The 22627-nt window shown below is 43.2% G+C and overlaps 1 protein-coding gene and 1 non-coding gene across 5 annotated transcripts in view; one reads left to right on the top strand and one right to left on the bottom strand.

Moving 5' to 3' along the window:
* Window positions 1–1068: 1068 nt before the first annotated feature.
* Window positions 1069–22627, bottom strand: part of LOC124056639 (calmodulin-binding transcription activator 1-like) — a 53431-nt gene continuing 31872 nt past the window's right edge. Inside the window, exons 7-22 of one of the 4 annotated variants that reach the window (XM_046384278.1) lie at window positions 21559–21712; window positions 18097–20003; window positions 16774–16900; window positions 16143–16277; window positions 11866–12014; window positions 11034–11218; window positions 10876–10954; window positions 10515–10782; window positions 9096–9625; window positions 8491–8639; window positions 8133–8379; window positions 7570–7638; window positions 6539–6684; window positions 6370–6438; window positions 6182–6212; window positions 1069–5574 (exon numbers count right to left, since the gene is read on the bottom strand). In XM_046384278.1, the coding sequence (XP_046240234.1) occupies window positions 5542–5574; window positions 6182–6212; window positions 6370–6438; window positions 6539–6684; window positions 7570–7638; window positions 8133–8379; window positions 8491–8639; window positions 9096–9625; window positions 10515–10782; window positions 10876–10954; window positions 11034–11218; window positions 11866–12014; window positions 16143–16277; window positions 16774–16900; window positions 18097–20003; window positions 21559–21712 (4278 nt within the window). In that variant the 3' untranslated portion in view covers window positions 1069–5541. Of the gene's footprint in view, window positions 5575–6181; window positions 6213–6369; window positions 6442–6538; window positions 6685–7569; window positions 7639–8132; window positions 8380–8490; window positions 8640–9095; window positions 9626–10514; window positions 10783–10875; window positions 10955–11033; window positions 11219–11865; window positions 12015–16142; window positions 16278–16773; window positions 16901–18096; window positions 20004–21558; window positions 21713–22627 lie in introns of all 4 variants that reach the window. The other 3 variants (XM_046384277.1, XM_046384276.1, XM_046384275.1) reach the window with 3 other exon arrangements.
* Window positions 7794–7864, top strand: trnag-gcc. Its single transcript has one exon. It is a non-coding gene; the product is annotated as a tRNA-Gly (tRNA).

Consider the following 22627-nt stretch of genomic DNA (forward strand, 5'->3'; position numbering starts at 1 on the left):
AACAGTTTCTTCCTTATCGCTATTACCTTCACAAATAACAGATAACCGTCTGTGCCTTTTTCCATCAATGTACCTCGTATACGTTGTTCGTCCTGCACATAGTCTGTACTTTCCTTGTTTTATTGTCTCGTGTGTCTATGAATAATATGTCTACACGGAGCAAGTACGCTGTTTTATATACACTTTGTCCTCCTTGTATTTATTATGTCCCCCCTGCACATACCCAGTGCGTCCTTGTAAAATGTATCATTTGTGTATGTCTGTATATAGCATATAGGCATGACACATTCATGCCTATCAACACTGGAACAGGCTAATCAAATCACAGCATTTAAAAGAATATGTCACATTTTCCAACAGTGTCAGCCACCGTCAGTCATTAAGACAGAAGTTTCCGTCTCTTCCTCGCTCAGAGCTTGCCTGAGAACCTTCCTAAATCACTACTAAGCTAGAACTCCTTGCTAGAAATGTTTGGAGCTCTCTGAGAGAATGTTTTTGTATGCGGCCCCAGGAATTTAAATTATTTATAAAAGACCTTAGGAAAAATCCATTAATAACTCATGACTACTTCTTCCATGGACACATCCTGTTACCCTCAAGCTCACAGGCACAGTGTGTATAAATGGTACATATTCATAATGTTGGCATAAACAGTTTGGCTTTATCTCATTGTGGATAGTTTGAGCACATGGTAGTTGTCAGCTTCTCTGTTCTCACCTCCCTGTTTTATTTGTTGTCAACGAACTATTCAAAATGTTTTGACCACAAGAACCGAACTGCACGAATACTTCTAAGTACAGTCCAGATGAACATGCCTAAATATTACTAATGCATAACTACTTCTCAATTTTAAGCACCTCATCCAGGTTCACCTTGATTTCTGGTCCACATTTCAATCCGGAAATATTAAGTGTTTGGAGAAAGTGCAAGTATATGACAGCTTTTTAAACTAAATTTTGATAAAGTCTTGTCATGTTTTTATCCCTGCAGTCTCCTGCATTTGAGATACCGAAGAAGACATATTGCAGCCTTTTCTTTAAGAACCATCACAGAAATGAACATCAGGCAATAAATAAATAAGTTAAAGTGCAAATTTTCTTTTTATTCTGATTTCATTTTACAGCAGAAATTATGTAAAGCATTCAGAAGACATTTTCCACATATAAGGGCAATATTCAAAACACTTTGCATGGCCTCAGCAACAAAATACTCTTTTAAAAACATCAACAATTTAGTGATGCTTGTGCATGCACGTTTGTAAAACAAACAAAGTAAAAACTAGGCTACAAAAAAAGGAGGAATGAAAGACTGAGATAGGCATGGAGAACACAACAGCAGGCAAGGTGGGAATACAGCAGGAAATGAGAGAGGGAAGACGGGGTGAAAGAAGAGGAAGGCAAGGAGAGGTCTAGCCATAGATTATCTATAAGGGTCTACCATTCTAGCATGCAATGTGGTGTTTTTGGCCACGCCCTCTCAAAACAGCGCCTGAAAGGTTATATCATTCACTTCTAGGCGGACTTATGAGAACAGAGGCCATCTCTGCGCATGTCTACCAGCTGTCTACTATGGCAATATTACTTTATTTATTTTTTTTAAAATCTGCTTCTACTCTACATATTTTTTTCGTTCTTTGTGTTTTTTTTTTTTTTACAGTCACCGTCCTCTCCAGAAACATGAACATATTGATGGATTTTCTGCAATCTGTGATTCTATTTTTGTGTACGTGTGTGTGTAAGTGCAAGCAATAGGCTGTTGGAGTGTGTGTATATTTGTCTCTGTGCGCATACAATATATAGGAGTCCAAAGCAGTGTTCTTTGTGACTTTAGTTGTGCTGATGTGAGAGGAGGGGCAGTTTAAGAGGAGGTTCAAGTGATACCGTAGCATGAATGCTCCTGACAGTGTGGCTGTCTCTCAGTGTGGAAACATGTGAAACATATATAGTAGAGATCTTCCAATTGTAAATCTTTGAATATATCATCTCTTACAACTTTATTTTTTTTGATTAAAAAAAACTAAGGTGATACATGGCCTTTACCTATTTTTGTATTATTTAAGAATTGCTTGTTTTAAGAATTTTGTGCGTTTAAGACAAGAGAAAGTGTATAAATAGAAATATTGTTTCTTATATGATTTGAATTTAGTTTATATTTTAAAAAAACAAACTATAAAATGCAGGATTTGGGGATTTTTGTCCTCATAGAAAAAGTGATGCAAATACAGCTTGGATGAACTAAACAGATCACATTTGCTGCTTCACAACATCAGACTGGAATATCAAGAGGGATGCGTCAATCAAGAACGTGACTTGAATCGTAATTTGCAGAATTTGTGAATGAACAACTGGAGTATCCCTAACGTACACAAATATGTACACATACATATGCACACACAAATGTACACAGTCATCAGTGGTGGTTCAACTCCGTGTCAGCAGTCATTAAACTCCACATACCATCTCCCTGTTCTTCAACCCTGAGTAAAATCTAAGGGAGAGATTTAATTGTTCCCAAAGACATAAGCACAGAGAGAAAGAGTGCGGCACATTTTTTTTTGTGTGTGTGTGTCTGATTGTGTACATTTGTGCATACATGTGTTTGCATGTGTGCGTGCACATTTGTATGAGAGTGAGTGAGTGAAAGAAAAGGACAAAGAATGAAAACGTGTATGACAGCTATTTTGTCCTCTGGAAAACTGTTTTTTTTTTTGTCTAAATGCTGCGACATCGTGTCTGAGGAAAGACAGGCAAAGCGAGTCCATGCGAGAAGAACACATCTTCCAATAGACTCCCTGACAGCGTCTTTCATACACAGACGCCAGATTCGAGGGTTTCCTTATTCTAATACTGCAAAACTGACACAAACAAGTGGGGTAATAAAGTGATACTGTAATTACTGGTTTCTCTCATAAAGCGACACACAGAATCAATTAGGCCATGAGCATCCATTCATACCACTGACAAATTAGAGGTTTCAACTTGGACTCGGGTCAAGTTTAACACTGTCATCTTTGACACACAATTTAGGAAAATAAACAGGTGACTGGCAACCTGTCAGAGGACATACAATAGATATTTCCTGATATTAGGTTGCACTTTTCTGTTATTGAGCAGGCACTTTCTAAACAGAGCTTTCCAGATGTCTAAAGTAGACTTTGTACATTAATGGCAGTGACAATGAGGAGAAGAGAAAAAGAAATCAAATGATATGTAAAAAGTGGGGAGGAGACATTCTGTTTGGAAAATGGAAAGCTTTGACTGGAGGTCGGGCTGGATCCGCTGTAGGTGTGATTAATGGTCTTAATAAAAGCTAGTATTTTGCTGAAGCACAACCACATTGTAAAGAATGTAGCGCCCTCTTAACTTTTTTTTGGATCATCATTCATTGCATTCATATTTAAACGACCATCATCGTCTTCATCATCACCAGTATCATCACCACACTTGCATCATCACCATCATCATCTACATGAAAGTCTGCCTTAGACAAACCTCAGAACTTGTTGGTCTACGGTTGAGCTAGAACTAGATCTCTTCTACTGTTTATTGTCTGTGTGTGTTGCCTCTGTGGATCTTACTGATATCTTTTGGGTGTTGGTTTCCCCAACATAACATATTGTTAGGCAAAATAGCATTCATAATAATTGGCACTACTGGCAAAAAGGGTTTAATTTTTGCTAGCCAAGAAACAAAAGCACAAAGTGTAAATGTTTTGTCTGAAAGATCATTGTTTCAGCTAACTTTGTTTTCCCACTTATAATTCTAACATTAAATTTTTCAGTTGCATGCTTTAACAAAATGTTCTTTTCAGTAACACTTATACTGGATACTCTTAAAGTGAAGCAATTAAAATCCTCTCACAGTCCATAGCCACTAACATGTTCTTTTTGCTGTTTCTTTGTCTTAAATCTCATGCACATTACTCCGTTTGGATTATCTACATTATTTACAAGCAATACAGCCATCCTGTGCACCCAGGTCTCTGTCTCAAGTTCTCATTATGGGAGTAAAATAATTTATAATCTTAAATACAGTCCTCTTATGAAAAAGTTTCAGGGTCCTCGTATCCCCTTACCTCGTCAGTTTATATACAGGAATATGCAATAGTCCAAAATATGGATTTGATTGCCCGTATGGGCTAATATGGGGACCAGTGCCCTGGATTGGGGCAGGTATAGGACCCATGTCCTGTACAGAGCAAGCATAGAGACCTCTCAGAGTCAAGAAGAAGTCAAGGCAATGGTATGTGACTCTCTCCTCAAAACCACAGTTAGGATTTAGAGGTTCACGTGAAGAACAAACTAACAGAGACATTTAACCATTGGAACATGTCATATTTTACCACACAGGGGGGGAAACCAGTCTCAAGTTAAACCACTCTTGAGCCAATTAAATAAATAATTAGACCCTTAAATAAATAGAGTAAAAAAAAACAAAGCACCCAAAATAAGTCATTTGTCCTTACACAGTTCACATTACACAGGGCAAGGATAAGTTGATGAGGACGTAAGTGAGACACAACTACACATAGAAATACAAAAGAAACAACACTAAAGCAGTTTGGCAAGCATGCAGGAGCTCGTAGCTCAAACACATGCATTGAATTGAACAAACACAGACACACCACGTCAGGCAAGCAAAGTGCTGCCTCTGAGAACGACTCCATACAAAGTCCATGTAACAAATTAAGACATCGTTATTCAGACCCCAACCCTTATCTAACAATGCCCCTCTTACATTCAAGTGCAGTTCCTCCCCTTTTGTTCGGGTGACTGATTAGTAGGTTTATAAGCCTGTGAGTCAGAGTGGTTGGTGGTGCTGTGATATACTGAATCAGCTGAATGACTTGTCACTATAGCTCTTCAGGATGATGGAGAGGAGGAATAAGCGAAAAAAAAAAAAACCTTGCATGCAAATGCAACACAGAAGTGAGTTTTTTGGTTTATGTTTTCTTATTCTTTCATGGATCACTGTTTGGATACAAAACACAAAAGGTTTTGTATATTTTCTGCATGTCAAAGTAGCTTTTATCTTGAGCCAGCTGTTCCTCTTTCAGCGCATCCCGTCGCTGACACGAACTGCAGGACGTCTGCATTGGGTGCTTCCTTGAGTCCTCTCCTCTGACTCGTTGACTTGCTCTTGCAAAGAAACATACCCATGAAGAGTGCAAAGAATGCCATGAGGTTAATGTGATGGCCTCCCAGTGAAACTGTGGAGGAGGATCAGTGCTGTGGGCAGAGCCAGGTCCCTGGGCTCTACCCAGCAGTCTGTCTGTCTGAGCTGCCATGATGGACACCTATCCTGTCCTCAGTCTGTCTGGGAAGAGTTTTTTTTTCCCTCTTGAGATAAGAGGGGAGAGAGAATGAGAGAGAAAAAGGGACAAGGGAAACGGAAAGGCAGGAGAAGGGGTTGGGGAATCGCAAAGGGAAAGACTTTATTGGGAGGATGGATGAAAGGGAAAAAGGAGAAAATGGAAGGAGGGGAGGGTTGATAGATTGCTCACAGGCTGAGGGGGCTGTGTGTGGGGCCTGACGTTGGGCTCTCAGGACCCCTGGCCTTTCTCTGCTCTCTGGCCCTGGGAAAAGAAAACAGATACACATCAGAGACACTCAGAGAGGGTTTTTTTAAATGTGTGTGAGACTGTGCATGTCTTTTTCAACTTTCATATTCAAAATCCATATTCAGAGCAAAAGGGCAAGTTATTCAACAACCCCCCCCAGCAATTCCTGTTCACCATACACACACACACACACACACACACACACACACACGCACACACCACACACACACACACTCTAACCTGTTATCCTCCCCACCCATCAAGACACAAGAAAGAGACCGGCAGGCCAAGCAAGACACTTTGAGTCCCCTAGTGATGTCAGTCAGAACATGCCCCCATGAAAACCATATGCAAAAAGAATCGCTCTTCTATCTATCTGTCAGTCATGCAGAAGTACCGACATCATTCAGCAGTCCTTGGAGACACAGCAAGAGAGAGAGAGAGAGAGAGAGAGAGAGAGGGAGAGAGAGAGTGTGAGAGGGAGCTAGGGAGGGAAGAAGAGCGAGAGGGAGAGAGTGAGAGGGAAGGATGATCATCCAGAATCTCCTCTCCCCCTGCCTCCGCTGACATGCAAACAGGCATCAGCCACCAGGAGAGAGGGAGGGAGAGAGAGAAGACTCACCCGTTTCAGAGGCCTATGGTCCATCAAGGGGCTTCACAGGAACAGCAAAACAACACCAACTATTAGCACCGGTGTAATGGGGGCAGTGGGTTCTAAGTGTGTGTGTGTGTGTGTGTGTAATGTGTATGGTTGTATGTCCTTGGATGAGTGTATGGGGGGGGGGGTGTGTGAAAAGTTTCGTGCCTCACCTGTGGCGGCATCGGAGCAGGAACCTCAGTATCTTGCGAGCAGCCTGGTTTTGTTTTTTTGTTAGGAGGCTGCTGTATGCAAAGACACAGGAGTAAGAAAAACAATTTTTAACATAACTATACCCTGTGTATGTGTGTGTGTGTGTGTGTGTGTGAGTGAGTGAAATACCTGAGGGAGTGTCTATAGGAGCGGTAGTATTGCTGGATGAGGACTGCTGCTCTTCGACTTTGTTGGAACTTCCTCTGCTCATGGAAACTCCGGAAACGACTCTGGATCAGGATGGCTGCCAAGGTCATCCTTTTATAAAGTGCATACTGAGAGACAAGACGGCAGCGTGATGTAAACCCCTCTATCATGAGATGTGCAGCTTTGAATACACATGAGTTGTGCTTCCAGAACAAGGCTCTGGACAAAAACAAAATCTTGAGACAAAATGAGACAGACTTGAGGTAAACTCAATGATACACTGAAGATACAGTAAAGTCTGCAGTACATAACTGAGAATACAGCCCTAGCCTAAACCAGACGTACGTGTGTGTGTGTGTGTGTGTGTGTGTGTGTGTCCTTTCGAAGCATGTTTGTAAAAAACATCCTCTTCTAAAATGCTCAGAATCTGGTACAACAGCTTGTGAACACATTTTGACGTGATGCCAAGTTTTGTGGTTATAAGTGTTTCCCTGAGCAACCTCACATCATGACTAATAACAGCTCAAGAACTTGTACACTTCATAATTTTGTTAATAAATGGGCATAATATATAAAGTTAAACTGTCAAAGCACAGAAAAGTGTGATAAAACTGATTTCAGTGTGAATTAAACTTTCCTAATGAACAGAATTCATGGCGTGAACCACAAAATGACATGAAGTAGTAAGACTTCATTATACAGTAAATTAGTGCATCCACGCTTTGAGAAAGACAAGAGGTTTATTTTTTTTTAAAAAGAGAGAGAGTCTAAATAAAAATACAATTGCTTCATATGGGGGAACATGATGCTATTAATTTTGGTCATCTACACAGTTGTGCTTTGTACTAGTCACTATAAAGGGCCAATCCAAAATGTTTTCACAACAAATGGGAGCAAAAACACTTGTCTTGCCTTTATATTTTTGTTAAATGTAATTTAGTACTTGAGCTGTAGGTCAGCTTGACATAATAGAAAGTAATGGGGAGACAGATGTTCGCTGCGTGATGTCTTACCTGCTTGTATCTCTTATAGCAGCGCTGAATCACTGCTGCAATCTCTTTGCGTTGTTCCTGAATGGGACCCTAAGGGGAGTGACGAGTTTGCTTAAACATCACATATGTTGAATGCTCATGGTCATCTTAAACCTTTTCAGATCTGATTGTGATTTATGACAGAGAAAAATCAGATTATGCTTTTATGTGTGCGGCAAACTTTGCATTTTTACACATAAGTACAGGCATTGGTGGTTCAGTGGTAAAATTCTCGCCTGCCAGGTGGGAGGCCTGGGTTCAATTCCCGGCCAATGCACCTCTTTATACATGTTATGGGGGCAGCTGTGGCCTAGAGGTTGGAGAAGCGCCTTGTGACTGGAGGGTGACCCCTCCATTTGCCATCTGATGTTCCCTTGAGCAAGGCACTTACCACCCAATTGCTCCCTGGGCACCTGACAATGGCAGCCCACTGCTCCTGTGTGTTTCACTGCATGTGCGTGTTCAATCAGTGATGGGTTAAATGCAGAGAAGAATTTCGGTGTATGTAAAAATATACTGATGAATAAAGTTTGAAGTAAGTATACCTTGTGTTTTCTGAGGGAGTGCAGAGCATGCCTGATGGTTTCATATAGTTCTCGCTGTTCTGCCTCAGTCATGGCTAGACAGGATGAGTCAGTTTTCAACCTCTCCTCTTTCATAGCTGCACAGAGGAAGGAGCTCCAGTCAAAGGGGGAGGACAGGGCTTGCTTAGCCTGAGGATTCTGCGGATCCTCTGGCCCTGAGAGAGCGTTTGGTTTGGGGCTAGGAGTCTGTGGCTTGGAGTTCAGAAACCTGGAGAAAAGCAGGGAGCAAAGCAAAAGTTTTACAGTAAAAGAAAAGATTTAAATGTTTTCATGAGTTAGGTGAAGTAATTGTGGTGAATTTGGAAATTCTTTGACTCACCTCTCCACCTCACCAAGATAACCAGACAGTAATCTGACATCACTGCTGATCCCCACCCTCCCGGAGTCTGTTTCGGCATCCACAGCCTCCTGCTTAAGCCTGCCAGTTGAAACCTCCATGATGTGATCAGCTAGCATGGTTATGTCCATCTGCAAGACATGCAGCACAGGCGTTACTTATATTATTCCTACCACCTGCTGTCTTTAAGATTAAAAAATATCTTTCATGTTGGCATTTGTTTTCATACCTATATTTCAAGTTAACTCTGTATGCTCACGTTAAATGCGTGCAGCTCATGAGACTGTTTGGCCAAAGTCTTGACCATAATGACACACTGTGATCATGTTTTACATCTTCTGTCCTCTCTTCATGAGTGCCTTGTCAAACCTCAAGGCGTCACATTGGGGAACTCCTAACAGCTGTATGAACTTGCACTGCTCTTTTTTACCAGATTTCATTGCATCATAGGGAATACAACCACATGTCTTCCAGTAGTGGCTAATTATCTTCCTATATCATGTAAAATCTCAGTGTTCATTCTTTATGTATCCTGTATACATCCATTACATCCATACCAAACTCTCCCATGCAATATTCCCCCTTACCTGCAGGTCCTCTGTGCTATCCTGATAGGTGAGCAGCTCGGTCTCCTCTCCCCTGTCAGACAGCACTCTTTGGCGCAGGTGCATGGCCAGTCGTTCTTTTCCTAGAATCCTCCTGGCTAGGCTACGCTGCCCCACAGTCTGTCTCAGACTCCACCTAGTGCCCCCTCCAGACCTCCCTATCCTGGCCTGCAGGTGGGAGAATACAGCGCTGGGGAGCTGAGGCCAGTTAGGGCTGGAGCTGGCAGGAGGTGTGCTCTGACAGCTGAGGTTGGAGGGTTGAGTTTGTAGGGTGTTGGGGGGATGATTTTGAGGGTTAGGACCGGGGGACAAGTTGAGGAGGGAGTTGAGGGTATTGGTTCCAGAGGGTGAGTTAGCGAGCTGTTGCTGGGTGTCTGGGTTGGGCTTGAGTCTCTTGGCTGGGGGCGGGCCTCCCTGTTCTCCCTGGGTTCCCTGTTGGGCTCTGTGTCCTGCTTGGCTCCAGCTCTGGTTCTGGTTGTCTGTCTGGCTCTCTGCCCTGGCTCTTCTCAGCTCTGAAAAGAAATAAGGATGGTGTAAAATAACAGCAAGTCTTATAATGAAAACATCAGTTCCTAGTACACTAACTTATTAAAGGGTCAGATCACCTCAATCACATGTGCATTAGCAGCTGGTTGGCTTAGGTCAGCACAAACAGTGGAAACAGGGCCCGCCCAAAGGGAACAAAATCCGCCTACCAGCACCTCTAAAGCTCACTAATTAACACTTAATATCATTAATAGCTTTTCTAATCTTGTTTGTTTAACCTGTACGATACCCGAACTGTAAAAACGTCAAGTTGCTGTTTGATGGGGGTAATCATGCAGATTACTTCTTGACCCGGGTTGCCAGGCATTCAGCTGAGATTCAAGGAAATCTTCATACTAAGCTAAGTTAATCATTTATGTGCCAAATCTCAATGGTGGAGTTTTTAAACCTTCAAAAACTAGAATTACTGTCTCATGATTGTATACCTCTGTGCACCAGTAAAGCTGCGGTTTATATCCATGTATGTCCAGACTCCTATAATACATGTACTGACTGACAGAAATGTCACATGGTATCACCATGAAGGTCAAAATCAGCTAACTCAATGAGCTCACGGTGGACTACAATGATTCAAATATTGTTGAACTCAAAATATGTCAAATCGTTGAATCCAAGTTGACATTCGTGCCAAATTTGAAGAAATTCTCCTGAGGCATTTCTGAGGTATGACTTTGACCAGAATGAAATGTTGAAGCACACAGATGGACAACCTGAAAACATGATGCCTCTGGCTACAGCAAGCAAACCACTAACAAATTACATACCAGTAGGGCTAAGTAAGAAACTCTTTTTTGCATTTTTAATGAACTGAGCCTTTACCCTGAGACAAAAGCTTCCCTGGAGGTGATAAAGCACCTGAGTTGGGGTTTGAGGAAGGGTTGTTGCTTATCCCGCTGGTCTGTGACTCTCCTCTCCACCTGTCCATCCAAGTGTCAGCAGGCTGGCCATGAGCTTGAGGTGACTGTTGCAGCTGCTCTAAGAGCTCAGCCAATCGAGTGTGTCCCCGGGATCGAGCAATGTTCAGCGGCAAGCGTCCCAGCGAATCAGGAATAGCCAGAGCTCTTGGGTCCCACTGGTAGAGCACCAGCGCTGCCTCGGTATGACCCAGAGCACAAGCCCACATCTGGGGAGACCAAAGGAATACTCAGATCATGTGCAGACATGAAAATAAGAACACAAACACTCAAAATGCCATTCAGAAATATTGATCACTCACCAGTGGAGTGCAGGAGAAGTGGTCTACATTGAGTGGATCCACTTCCAGCTCGAGGTCAATACTGTCAGCATGCTTTGTGCTGCAGAGACAGTGAAAATTAAATTAACTGGCACAGTCTGCACGTTCACAATGGTGTGTTGTGTCTGTGTGTTACTCACCGCCACCGAATGAGCGTTTGAATGAGCCCTGCATAGCCCTGAGCTGCAGCCAGATGCAGTAAGGTCATTCCTCTGGAGTTTTTACTGTGGACCAGCTGATTAGATGAAGCCCAGCAGGGCTGAGACATCATCTTCTCACACACCACCACCACACGACCCTCGAATGAGCCCTGATCAGGGGAAATCTAGAAGAACGTAGAGACAAAAAGGGCTGAATGAGTTTCCAGTTTTGTCTTCAAATGTTTTTCAAAGCGTCACAAAGGTTTGTTTTACCAAGAAACAGTTTAGTGCTAAACACATTGCAGAGTGTCTGACTCCTTAAGAGCTAAACTGAACCGTAACATGCTCAGGCTGCTATGAAGTCATAAAGGTAACACTTTCAAGGGGCGATCTAATAAACTAAACAGGTTTGTAATATAATGCAATCTAGTACAGTAACCCTGCAAAAAAAACATCCAGTTTTGCGATGCTTACTATACTGTACATGGATTTGTTTTTTATAAAGACCACACGAGAAAATATTTAACAGATCTCATAATTTGAAGCTGGGGGTGCTTTTGTTACAAAAATGATAGATTTTGCAATTATTGAATTAAATGATGTAAAGTTTGTTCTAAAGGGCAATTCTGTTTGAGCTAAAAAAAAAAGTGGTAAGGCCACATTTACTGTGGGAGTTTAAACCCTTAGACCATTTTTTTTTCTTCAAACGGAATCTCAGTGACTCAACATTGTTTTAAAGACTTGCTTTTGTTTAATTTTATAGAACAAACACAATTTCTGTTTTGTGAAAAGGAAATTTTCACCCACACTAAATCACTTCCTATTGCCTTACTTGAGACTGCTGATCAGAGGTCCCTCCTCCTTCCACTCCACCGCCCTTGGTTGCCATGGTTTCTGAGCTGGAGTTCTGATTGGTTATCTCAGCCATTCTCTGTTCCATCTGCTCCAGGCGCTCCAAGATGGACATCCTGAATTGGGTATCTACAGAAATGAAGGTGGGACACATGGGGTTCTTAGCACTGGCTAGTTGTTAGCTACATTTAAGCAAATAAGTATTATGTTTTAGTAAATCCTACTTAGACAGGCTTAGAGAGAGAGAGAGAGAGGCTCTCCGTAGAATAAATCAGGACCGAAATCCAATAAATCCCCTTACAAATAATGGAAAGTTCAAAACCAAGTGTTTTTCTGCGAATGTGAAAGCATGCAGTGCCTCTAACAATAAATGTAGGTTTTGTGTGTCTGTGTGTGAATGTGACCCTTTGTTTCAGCGCTGCTGCAGTTTTGCTGCAGTGCACATTATGTCATCCCACCTGCAACTCTCTCACTCAGTCTCCCTGTTTTTCTCTTCTCTCATTTCACTCCTCTACTTTTCTTTCTGCTGCCTGCAGCACACAAACTGAGCTGAAAGGGTGAAGCCATCATGAGAGTGACACAAAGGCTCAGGCTCCTCCCTCTCCACTTTTCCAATCAGGAGAAGAGCAGAGTTCTCTGGAAACGCAGCTTCTTTGAATAAAAACAAAAACACTCCACTACAAAAGCTGTGGGCATCCTTCATGACTGCCAAGTAACGTAGATTTCTGGTCACACAACCAGCAAGCATTTCTTACAGGAACATGGCACTTTAAAAACAGAAAAGCATGATTGAGAAGACCACAGCTGGCAAATGCTTGGGGTTAAAATGATGTGGACATTATGATATCTGGAAGTCAAACAGTCATAGAAAATAAAAAATAATCCCTTTCAATCATCACTTATGATCCACTAGAAACGTTTGGTGGTGCCTGTATCTACAAAGACCCTGCCCTTTACCAATATTGCTTTCTTATTATTTTTGCTGTGAAGATGGCTAATTGCTTCGTCTCGTTCCAAGGTCGTAATGAGTAATGAGCAATCAACTATCTTTATGCTTACGGCACATTTAAATGCAGCCAACAAATCCTGCATTGAAAACCTTTAAACTAATACATTAAAATTTCATTCTAAAGATGACAAACTTTCATTTAAATTAGGCAATTAAAGAGGGATGACATGGTCATTCAATTACCCTCCTTTACTGACAAGGGAACAAAACTAATTTGAAATATGCTTGTAAACTGACTTTCAAAGAGGTTTTCAAAATGCATTTCTCTGCCTGCCATGCGTGCTACATGAGTCTGGATGCTGGAAGGTCAATACTGTCAAGGATGAAAAGGAATATAAGAAAGGCCACTAGAAGACTGGTAACCCCTCCTTTAAAAGTAAATTTAAATACACGTGTAATATATAGTATTTTATAAATTGTTATTTATTTATCAATTAAAAGAAATGGATTATAATTAACCAGTTAAAAAAAAAGTTTTTGTGGTCATGTGACACACTTCTATTAAAGCATAGCCTCTTTGGATTACACATCACTTACTGTTCACTTTTCAAAGTTAAGTTGATGAGTACTTGTAGTTGTGTACTTGGTATCCATTAATTTACCGAACAGTTTCAGCTGACACTTGTCCTATTCAAGGTTTATTTTAATTATTTTTTAATTGAACAATGATTAATTTCAGTGGATTCAGTTCTGCACGTGTTCTGACCACTGACCAATCCTCTCACAGATTGAAGTGAAACAAACCAACACACGATTGCATTGCAAACCACGTTTTTTAAAACAGGCTGAGGACACAAGTTTGTGTTTGCAAAGCTAACAATAATTGATGCTGTTGCTTTGCCTTTAATTTAAATCAAACCACTGGTTAAATTCTTAACATTGATTTTTTTTTTAAATGTACATTTCTGTTTTCTACTACAGCTTTTTATCTTTTTTTGTCACATGCACACTAATAATACTCTGTATATTGAAAAATCATTCACATTTTTGTTACTCCAAATTAAAAAGAAAAAAGCCCCTTAGTCAAACCTAACTGGAAAATGATTCATCAGACAAACAAACACTATTAGCACAGGGTCCACATAGAGAAACCTTCAGTGAAAGTTAAACACGTAAAGTGCACATAAAGAACATTTGGGTATTAAGACTTTGGGTGATCAACAACAACCTGTCAGTGGTTGCAGGCCTGTTGTTATCAGGGCCCGTGCAGGAACCACATTAGCGTTAGTTGTTACAAGAGTCCAGCGGCGCTGTCCGTTCCTGATGGTGCTGAACCTGAACAGGTCGACCAGTAAGGCTAAACAAGCTTTTAAAGCATCAGGTCTGCAACATGAATCGATGAAAACAAACATGTAGCGTGCAAACCAGGCTGAGGACTTGCAGCATTTTCTTTGTCTACAAGCGACAGAGTCTGGGCTACCACATGTATACCACAAACATCTACACTGAAACGTGAAAGGCGAGAGTAGTCCAAGGCTTTACAGCTATGAATTTAGCCAGCAGTCACCTTTATGGCTACAGCACCATGACAACAACAAACTAACAAACACACAAACAAAAAAACATTCAGCTACAGACAACACACAGACCTGAAGTCCAGTACAAGAGCGCGTTTTGAAGTTAAGATCAGTTTAAAATCAAACAGGCTACGAACCCGAGCGGCGACTCTCTCTCTCTCTCTCTCTCTCTCTCTGTCTCTCTCTCTGTCTCTCTACCTGCTGCGCTCTTTGTTCCCGCTTCGGCGCAACCGCGTTAGTTTGAAGTGTGCGACTCCCTCATTGCTACTCCAAGCGAGCAAAATACAACTAGTGTAAGTGCAGAGAGAGGGAGAGAAAGGGGGAGAGGGAGACGGAGAGAGGAAGAGAGAGAAAGAGAGAGGGGAGGGGAGGGGGATCCAGTCTCCACGTTGTGTCTGGCAGAGCAGACGCGCTTCAAATCGGCCCGCCAGACTCGGAGCTGCGGGAGGCGCAGTCATCGGCACAAACTCATCTTATCTTATCTATTATCTGTGTCTATGTTGTTGTTTTTTTGCCAGGCAGTGAGGCTTTGGCGTACATTTAAATCCAAACAAAGGACGTGAGCGAAAATAATAATAATAATAATAATAATAATAATAATAATAATAATAATAATAATAATAACCAGAGCGCATACACATCCAGGTCTCGGTATCACCACTGAAAGTCAAAGGGAGAGCCTAAATATAGCGACTGTGAGGCTGCACGGCACACTGACAGTGGTGTCCAACGTTTTTACCGTCAAGCGGACCGCGATTGTGCCAGTGATGTCCTTGCCCTTCACTCCAGCTCACAGCCAGCCTGCTGTGACTGGAGAGCCGCATTGCCGCATTGCGCAACGCAGAGACGGGGGCGAACACAGCAACACGGGACATGCCTGCTGAGGAGACCCGCGTGTTTCCCAGCTGCAGTTGCATCAGGAGATATATTTACACACACACTCAAATAAATCCTCCTCCGGTGCTGTGCACATATCTGCAACCAATCCCCCAGAGCTGACTCAAAGAACATTTAATTGTCCTCTAACAACCTACAGCATGTTTTAATTTGATTCAGCATCACTGAAATCTCTCTGGAACCACATTTAAAGCTCTAACAAAATAAACTAGTAGATTAAATAGAATTCTATTCAATATACAAACATTCACTACGGACTCCATAATAGATGACTGTGCCCCAAATTAGTCCAATAAGTCAAAGCCGAGATGAGGAGGATGGCAGGTGCATGTATACGCTCACACCTTTCACTGAACAGGTGTCACAACTGTTTCAGAGCTTGGATTCCTACTTGAATTATGTGCTTGTGGGCTAAGAGCATCAACAGAAAAAAAGACAGCTGCATCCAGGCACAGAACAGCACAGTTCAGCAAAATTCAGCTAAACCCCATGCTGGTTAGTAAATCTGGGGCTGTAGTCAAAACATCTCATAACATGAAAAGGCAGCACAGTGACAGCCACACTCACTTTGACAGGTTTTCTCAAAGTTTTAGCAGATCAAAAATGACAGGGGGCTGGGTGTTAAGGTGGTACAAAAAAGTAAAAATAGAAAATACTAAACTATACTTAAACTAAAAACAATAAATCGCACACACGCAATTCTCCAGACACGCATTTTGTTGATGGTTTTTGCTCTTTGTTGAGTAAATAACACCAGACAATAAGAGTGTAGCTGTGCATTCCGGTGTGCTTAAAAAACACAACAACAAAAAACCCAGAAACAAATACTCTCACCATCAAGGGACAGCCAGTCATGCTGAGAAGACGGCAGAGCGGGCAGGTCACGCGCCTTGTATTCAAACACCACAGAGGAAGAGATGACCTCGCCACCCATAGCAACCTGAAGCATCACCAGTCCAGTGTCATGGGCTGGAAACAGACATCAGGTAAGGCGTTAGAGAGAAGTCAGAGCCGTAATTTCAGGGCAGTGTGTTAGTCATTATATGCAGTGAATGTCTAGGTCGCTTTTTCACAACGTGTGCCTGCACAACACTATTTGCACTGGAGTTTTCCCTTGATCACACTTAATGTAGCAGGATGTGACACTTACTGCACCATCCCAAAACACACAACTGTGTTTCACTGAGTTCCTACTACACATTGTCCCTCCTGCGTTTCTCCTCAGTGTCCTTCTCTGTCAAGAAGGGTGTACAGCCACCATTGTTAGACCCTTTCTTTGAGCACTGAAGGAAAACAGTTTTTCTACAAAGTGCTTGTTATAGGGACTGGTGGGGTGACACCCAGGGGTACAGTTTACATCCAAAAATAAAGGAAGGTGTTTTTCCTGGTATGAGGCAGTGATAAGGAGTGTGTGTTGTGTGAGAGTGTGTACGTGCACACACACACACACACACAGCGGCGTTACCTGGGCAGTAGCAGCGCAGCACCCCGGGCTGGATGAGAGCAGCAGGGACACTGATGTGGTCAAAGAGACAGCTGTACTCGCTGCTCGACTCCAACCACGGACCTGTGATCAGCACCTTGACTCCACCCTGCGGCACACAAACAGACGCCTCAGTCTAATATGACACAGTGTGGCTTCTGTGAGAGAATAAGGCACAATGTGAGTGTCTGTGTGAGGATGAGACATATTACTGCATGTATGTGCGTTTCATGTTCACGTAATTTATTTGTGCCGTCATGTATTTGCATACACAGACTGTCTTGTAAGTGTGTTTCTATCTTTACATTTCATCTGTCACTAAAAGCCTCAGAGACATAAATTTTTGTTTTCTATTATAAATAAATCTAAAGTGGTAGATATTATAAGTTACCTCATTTACAAAGTGGTTATTCTTCTGCTAATGACAAATCTATGGGCGTAAAAGGCCTGTTAGCAGCCCCCAGAGGCTGTGTTTTGCGCCTCACATCTAAGTGGAAAGACGCAGTTTGAACCATCTGAACGGCACTGCCTTATGTTTTATCTAGTGTAGCTAAAAATAATGGATAAACATCATATTGTCCTCCAAAAATTTCATTAAGTTAGCGTATACAAAAATGATAAATGTATGATTTTTTTACAGCCATTTACAAGAATTTAGTTGGATTTTTTTTTTTTTTTTTTGGAAATTGTAGTGCTCATATTTAGTTCATTCTAAATATTATACTATCACTGTTTCAGCCTTTGGAGAAAAACTGCATTGTTTTTTCAAGAAACTAAAAAGTGTGGAATAATCGGCGTGATGTAACACTGATGAACCTCGGAGAAAGCTGCAGAAAAATATCAGCTAACCATGTGCAGACGCTGGAGATTTGGTTAGTTAATATAGTTCTTTTCAACAGTTTTTTCCACCAATGGTATTAATCACCTTTGGCAAGTAACTGTGTTTTTGAAAACGATAGTTGTAAGATGCTATGTTACCACAAGTTTCATCATAATTCAAGGACAGTCCTGGTGTCTGTGATATTATAAGTGGTACATGGGTAAATTAATGAAGCCACCCAGGGGAGTCAGTGTAACACTGAAATTTCATCAAAATTCCAATCATCTGACTCTGAGATATTCAGACTCCTTAATGACCACACAGCCAGGATGGCAGCCGCGGTACAAATTGTTCCAAGCTTGATTTCAGTGTTTAACATCAGTACAAGCTGTTAATGATGTCAATCATGTGGTGGAAGGACTGATTTTCCTGTGGGGAACAATGGCAAATAAATAATAAATGATAATCACGTTGAGTTTACTAACCTCCGGATAAGACCACTCTGGGGAGTAGTCTGTCACACCAAACAGCCTCCCAGTCTCCTGGAGTAGTCCCAGAGCTCCCTGCTCCACCTCAGAGCCTGGCAGGTGGCCTGGTCCTGCACCCTGCTCCTCTCCCGCTGCCCCTTCCTGGGGCATTAGAACCCCAGTGACAGCTGAACCCACCCCACCTCCTGACCCCTCAACTGAGATGAAATCATTGATGAGATCAGAGAACTGGCTTCCAAATGAGGCCTCAAAGCCTTCCAGGCTGATGGCTGCTCCTGCCCCAGCTGTTGTAGCTGACACCCCCCCTCCTTGCTGAGGAAGAGGTGAGCTGTAGAGCGCCCCCTCGATACTTGCACCAGCAGCTATAGATTGAGGACTGGCCACCACTGAACTGCTGGCCCCTGATAAGCTTACACCATTACAGAGAATCTCATTTTCCCCTCCTCCACCTCCTCCGCCTCCTCCTCCTGCCCCTGCTGCTGCTGCTGCTGCACCACCTCCCCCACCTTCCTCTCCTCCTTCATTGTCATCTGTGGGTTGCAGGTAGCGCTCGGCGTCAACACTTGTGTAGGCCTCATGAGGATCCCCAGGCTTGAGTAGTAACTCCCCTCCATTTTCAGAAGCCTTGTCTAAGCCCGCGACCTCTCGATGTCTCCTGCTGCCTGACTGGTCGACGGCCGTATCCTGTGGTGTTAAAGGAAAAGAGCCCACTGCTGCTCCTTGTCCATTCCTTCCACACAGGCCCTGATGTTCTGGGCTGGCTTGGTGGAGGTGTGTATGTGGGTCTCCATTGGTGACCGGAGAGTCTGTTGACACTGTGGCCAGGCCTATGTAAGCCTGGGCCTCGCCTGATTCCTGGGCCGCCTCAGCACCATTGGTCTGGAGTTGGGAGGGCTGGCTCGTCTGGGGCGAGGCCTGGAGGAAGAGGCTGGGGGAGGGGTGGTGTGCAGGCTGGGTCAGACTCGGGACGCAGGCTGACGACATGACAGCGCTGAAGTCCATCTGCTCCAGGGTGGTGCTGGGGCTGAGACCTGTCCCTTCTCCTACATAGCTACTCTGAGCGGCCAGTGGCTGCTCGAGGGGTGTAGTTTCTGTTTTAATGTTGTTGACAAGAGCTGGGTTGTAGACAAAACCGTTAGAAGAACAGTGGAGTCCTCCATCATCACCATTACAGCCCTCTGTCTTCCCTCCACCTCCTCCATACGTCTGGCCCTGCTTGGGATTGTTGAGGAAGCAATCAGGGTCAAAAGTCATGGTGGTCTCAGGAAGGCTGACTCCTCCACCTGAGTCTAGAGTGCTGGATAGAACCAATTCTCCTCCCTCCCCTAAGCCCACGCCACCGGGAAACGAGGCAAACCTCTGGTTTTCAGGGGCAACAGCCAACAAGATGCCAGCAGTAGTGCTTTCGTGGGCAGATGTCAGCAGGTGGGTGTGGCCGGCAGAGTAAACCGAATCCCCAGTCAGTGTGGTGACTTCAGACATGAACACAGCTGTGCTCTGTGACAAGCCAGCCCCGATGGTGAGAGCAGGACTGTCAGCCATGTCGCTGGTGATTGATAACGGGGAGCTCTGGGTGGTGTCAGGGACCTCCACCTGGTTGGTGGATGTAGATGAGGACACTTCCATGCTGCTTTGTGGGAGTAGGGAGGGTTTGGTAATCCTGCCATTCCTCCTCTCTCCTGCACCTGCTCTGCTTCGCCCCCCTCCAGGACTGGGTTCTGTCTGGCCCTCTGACACATCACTGTTCTGGACCTCTGTGCCATCTACTTCCTCAGCTCTCTGGCCTGCTGCTACGCCGGTACCCACTGCAGCTCCACCTCCTGCTGCTGCCCCTGACTCCTGCTTGGATGAGATTATGCGCTGCTTGACACTGGAACATTTCTGATGCAGGCTGCTTCCAGCACCTGGCAGACAAGACAGCCAAACAAAGGAAACAGCTTTAGAGACAATGTGTGCTATCTTCATTTCCTCTCCATTCGTTTACTCAAGTCTTTACAAGAATGTAGCATTACCTCACATCACATTGACAGTGGGTAATGGCGCCCTCAAGTGTTCAGAATGTAAAATGAGAAATGTGATCCTGCATACCCCATTAAGCTGGTTGAGTGTTGAACAACTTTACATAGATATATAAAAAATGTGCAGTAAGCTTCTTTCACTAGACGCAATTCTAATATCCAGTTATTTAATATCCAGGGTATTTCCAGTCTCCAAATTAGAGGTCTTCATTTGCATTTTTGGGATTTACCCGATTCATTCTCAGAACAAAATAATGAATAACAAACAATTTAAGTGTCACAGACCTAATGTCCATACAAAACCCCTAAGACCACAGAAGGATCAAGCTGGTGAACCAAGGGGAAAGTGTGACAAAAGAATAAAGCTTAAAGCTATTTTGTATGAGCAAATTAGGGCAGGCAGAAGAGCAAGATGGGATATGAATCAGTTGGGAGAGCAAGAAATGAGGTGCTACTTAAGTCAACAAGCCGTTTAGTTCTGGGCATCTGTCCTTATTTGCCCTTCCAAACCAGATCAAAAGATGGGCGAGGTGAGGTAAGGGTGTGTGTTTCTGTGTGCGCGCGTGTATTAGTGTGTGTACTGGAGTTATTTACTCCCTGATGCTCATTTATGAATAATACATGTTGGATATTTCGGGCACCTCTGTCTTCTTTCCCTCTATCTCTCCCTTTCATGGGTTGAAATGAGTATCTGCCTGTAGGTGGCAGCATGGCACTGACTAATGGAATCATCAAAAATAAAAATCTAAATCTGTATAAAGCTCAGCTTGAATGGTATGCATGTGTCGAATGTTTCTTAATAAGGCGACCTTTTGGAAGACAATGTTGTCTTTAAATATAGAACTACTTTGTCAAATGTTGTCATGTTGACAGGAAGAACATGGTGTTCTGAATTTTGATTAATCAAAATTTAAACACAAGTAAGGCCACTGTTAATGCCTGAAGACTTCCCTTGGCAAGGCCAGTTGTTGCCTTTTGGCTTACTGATTTATCTTAACCTTCAGCAACATACCTGCAAGATGTTTGTGCTAAATTATTCACACTGCCAAGATTAGATATTTTTCTTTGATGCATAAGAGAAATTTTCATATCATCTCCGCTGAGCTGCTGAAATCACCTGTTGTCCCATCTGATAAGCAGTGGCACAGCTCCAGACTGCGTCCCATTTTGCTGCCAATTTGTTTACAAAACCTACAAGCGAGCCAATGAACCAAATCATCTGTGTTTTAGGTTTACAACACTGGTTTCCTACAGATTAATTTTGTGGCTTGGCTGGGGTACGTCACCATCTTTTTCATTATGACCGTTCCATGACAAGGGGTATTGTTATTGACCCAAGGTGACTCATAGCCCCTGGTTTAGCAAAAGAGTGAGGGCTGAAACATGAGAGCTTGAGTGTAGGAGGGAGGCGAGTGCAGAAATGATGGTAAAGCTAACTCACACATGGGTTTGAGTTGTCCAATGAGCTCCTCCTTGCTCCACTTGGCCCACTCCTTCCTGTCTGTGTTGATGGAGCAGAGGACAGGACCGCACGGCTTCCCGCTATCGTCCACTGCTGGTACATTCAGGTAGTGCACCAGCACAATGTCTGGGTTCTGCATGCACAAACACACAGGGAAATTCACACATATGGTGTTAGTTTAGTGTGGCCTTTATTCATTAATTCATTGTCATGTTCTTACCGGCATATGGGAGGGAGAGAATAAAACGATAGAGTGTATTTACAGAGGGGGAGGAAGGAGGGGAAATGGAGAAGGAAGGCGGGAGAGAACGTGGAGGTCAGTGAGGAGGTCGAACATAGCGTGTCAGATAAGATTCTCTCACCTGCCCATAAAAGATTTAACAACTCAAGCCCACTCATCACTCTCTCTGACCGTGCAGAGGCTGTGGAAATGTCTACATGTGTGTTTGTGTGTGCGTGTGTGTAATACGTATACAGAGAGAAACAGAGGGAGAGGGAGAGCGTCTCAGAGTAGTTCTCACTATACTGGCGGCAGAGGGTTAGGGTTAGCAGACCTATGGAATTTCTACTACATGAATGATTCAACAGGTGCGTTCACATGCATCCATGAGTGTGTGTGTGTGTGTGTGTATATGAGAGAGAGAGGGAGAGAGAGAGAGAGAGAGAGAGAGCGAGACAGAGAGGGGCTCTTCTTGATGAAAGATTCAGTAGACAGACTCAGGTGAGGGGGAGGACCTGCTGAGGTGGAACACTTTTCTCTCCAGAAGAGGACGGCACAGTGGGCTGCTACAGCACCACACTGTGCAATGCAACAGCACTCACAGACTGATTTATGATCATATTCGCTGATGTGTTGTGATATCTGCACAAAGAGCAGAAAAAAACGGCACTTTACGGATAAAGCAAGTAGAATTTCCCCTCATAATTTCAGACTGCAGGAATCAGGCTACGGGCATGCTGAAAAAGAAAATATATTGGGTTAGAGCATATTCAATTTACGGCCGTTGGCTGGAATGTCCTTGTGAATTTCATGTGACAAATTATGCAG

This window comes from Scatophagus argus, chromosome 3 (genome assembly GCF_020382885.2).
Source record: "Scatophagus argus isolate fScaArg1 chromosome 3, fScaArg1.pri, whole genome shotgun sequence".
NCBI lineage: Eukaryota > Metazoa > Chordata > Actinopteri > Scatophagidae > Scatophagus > Scatophagus argus.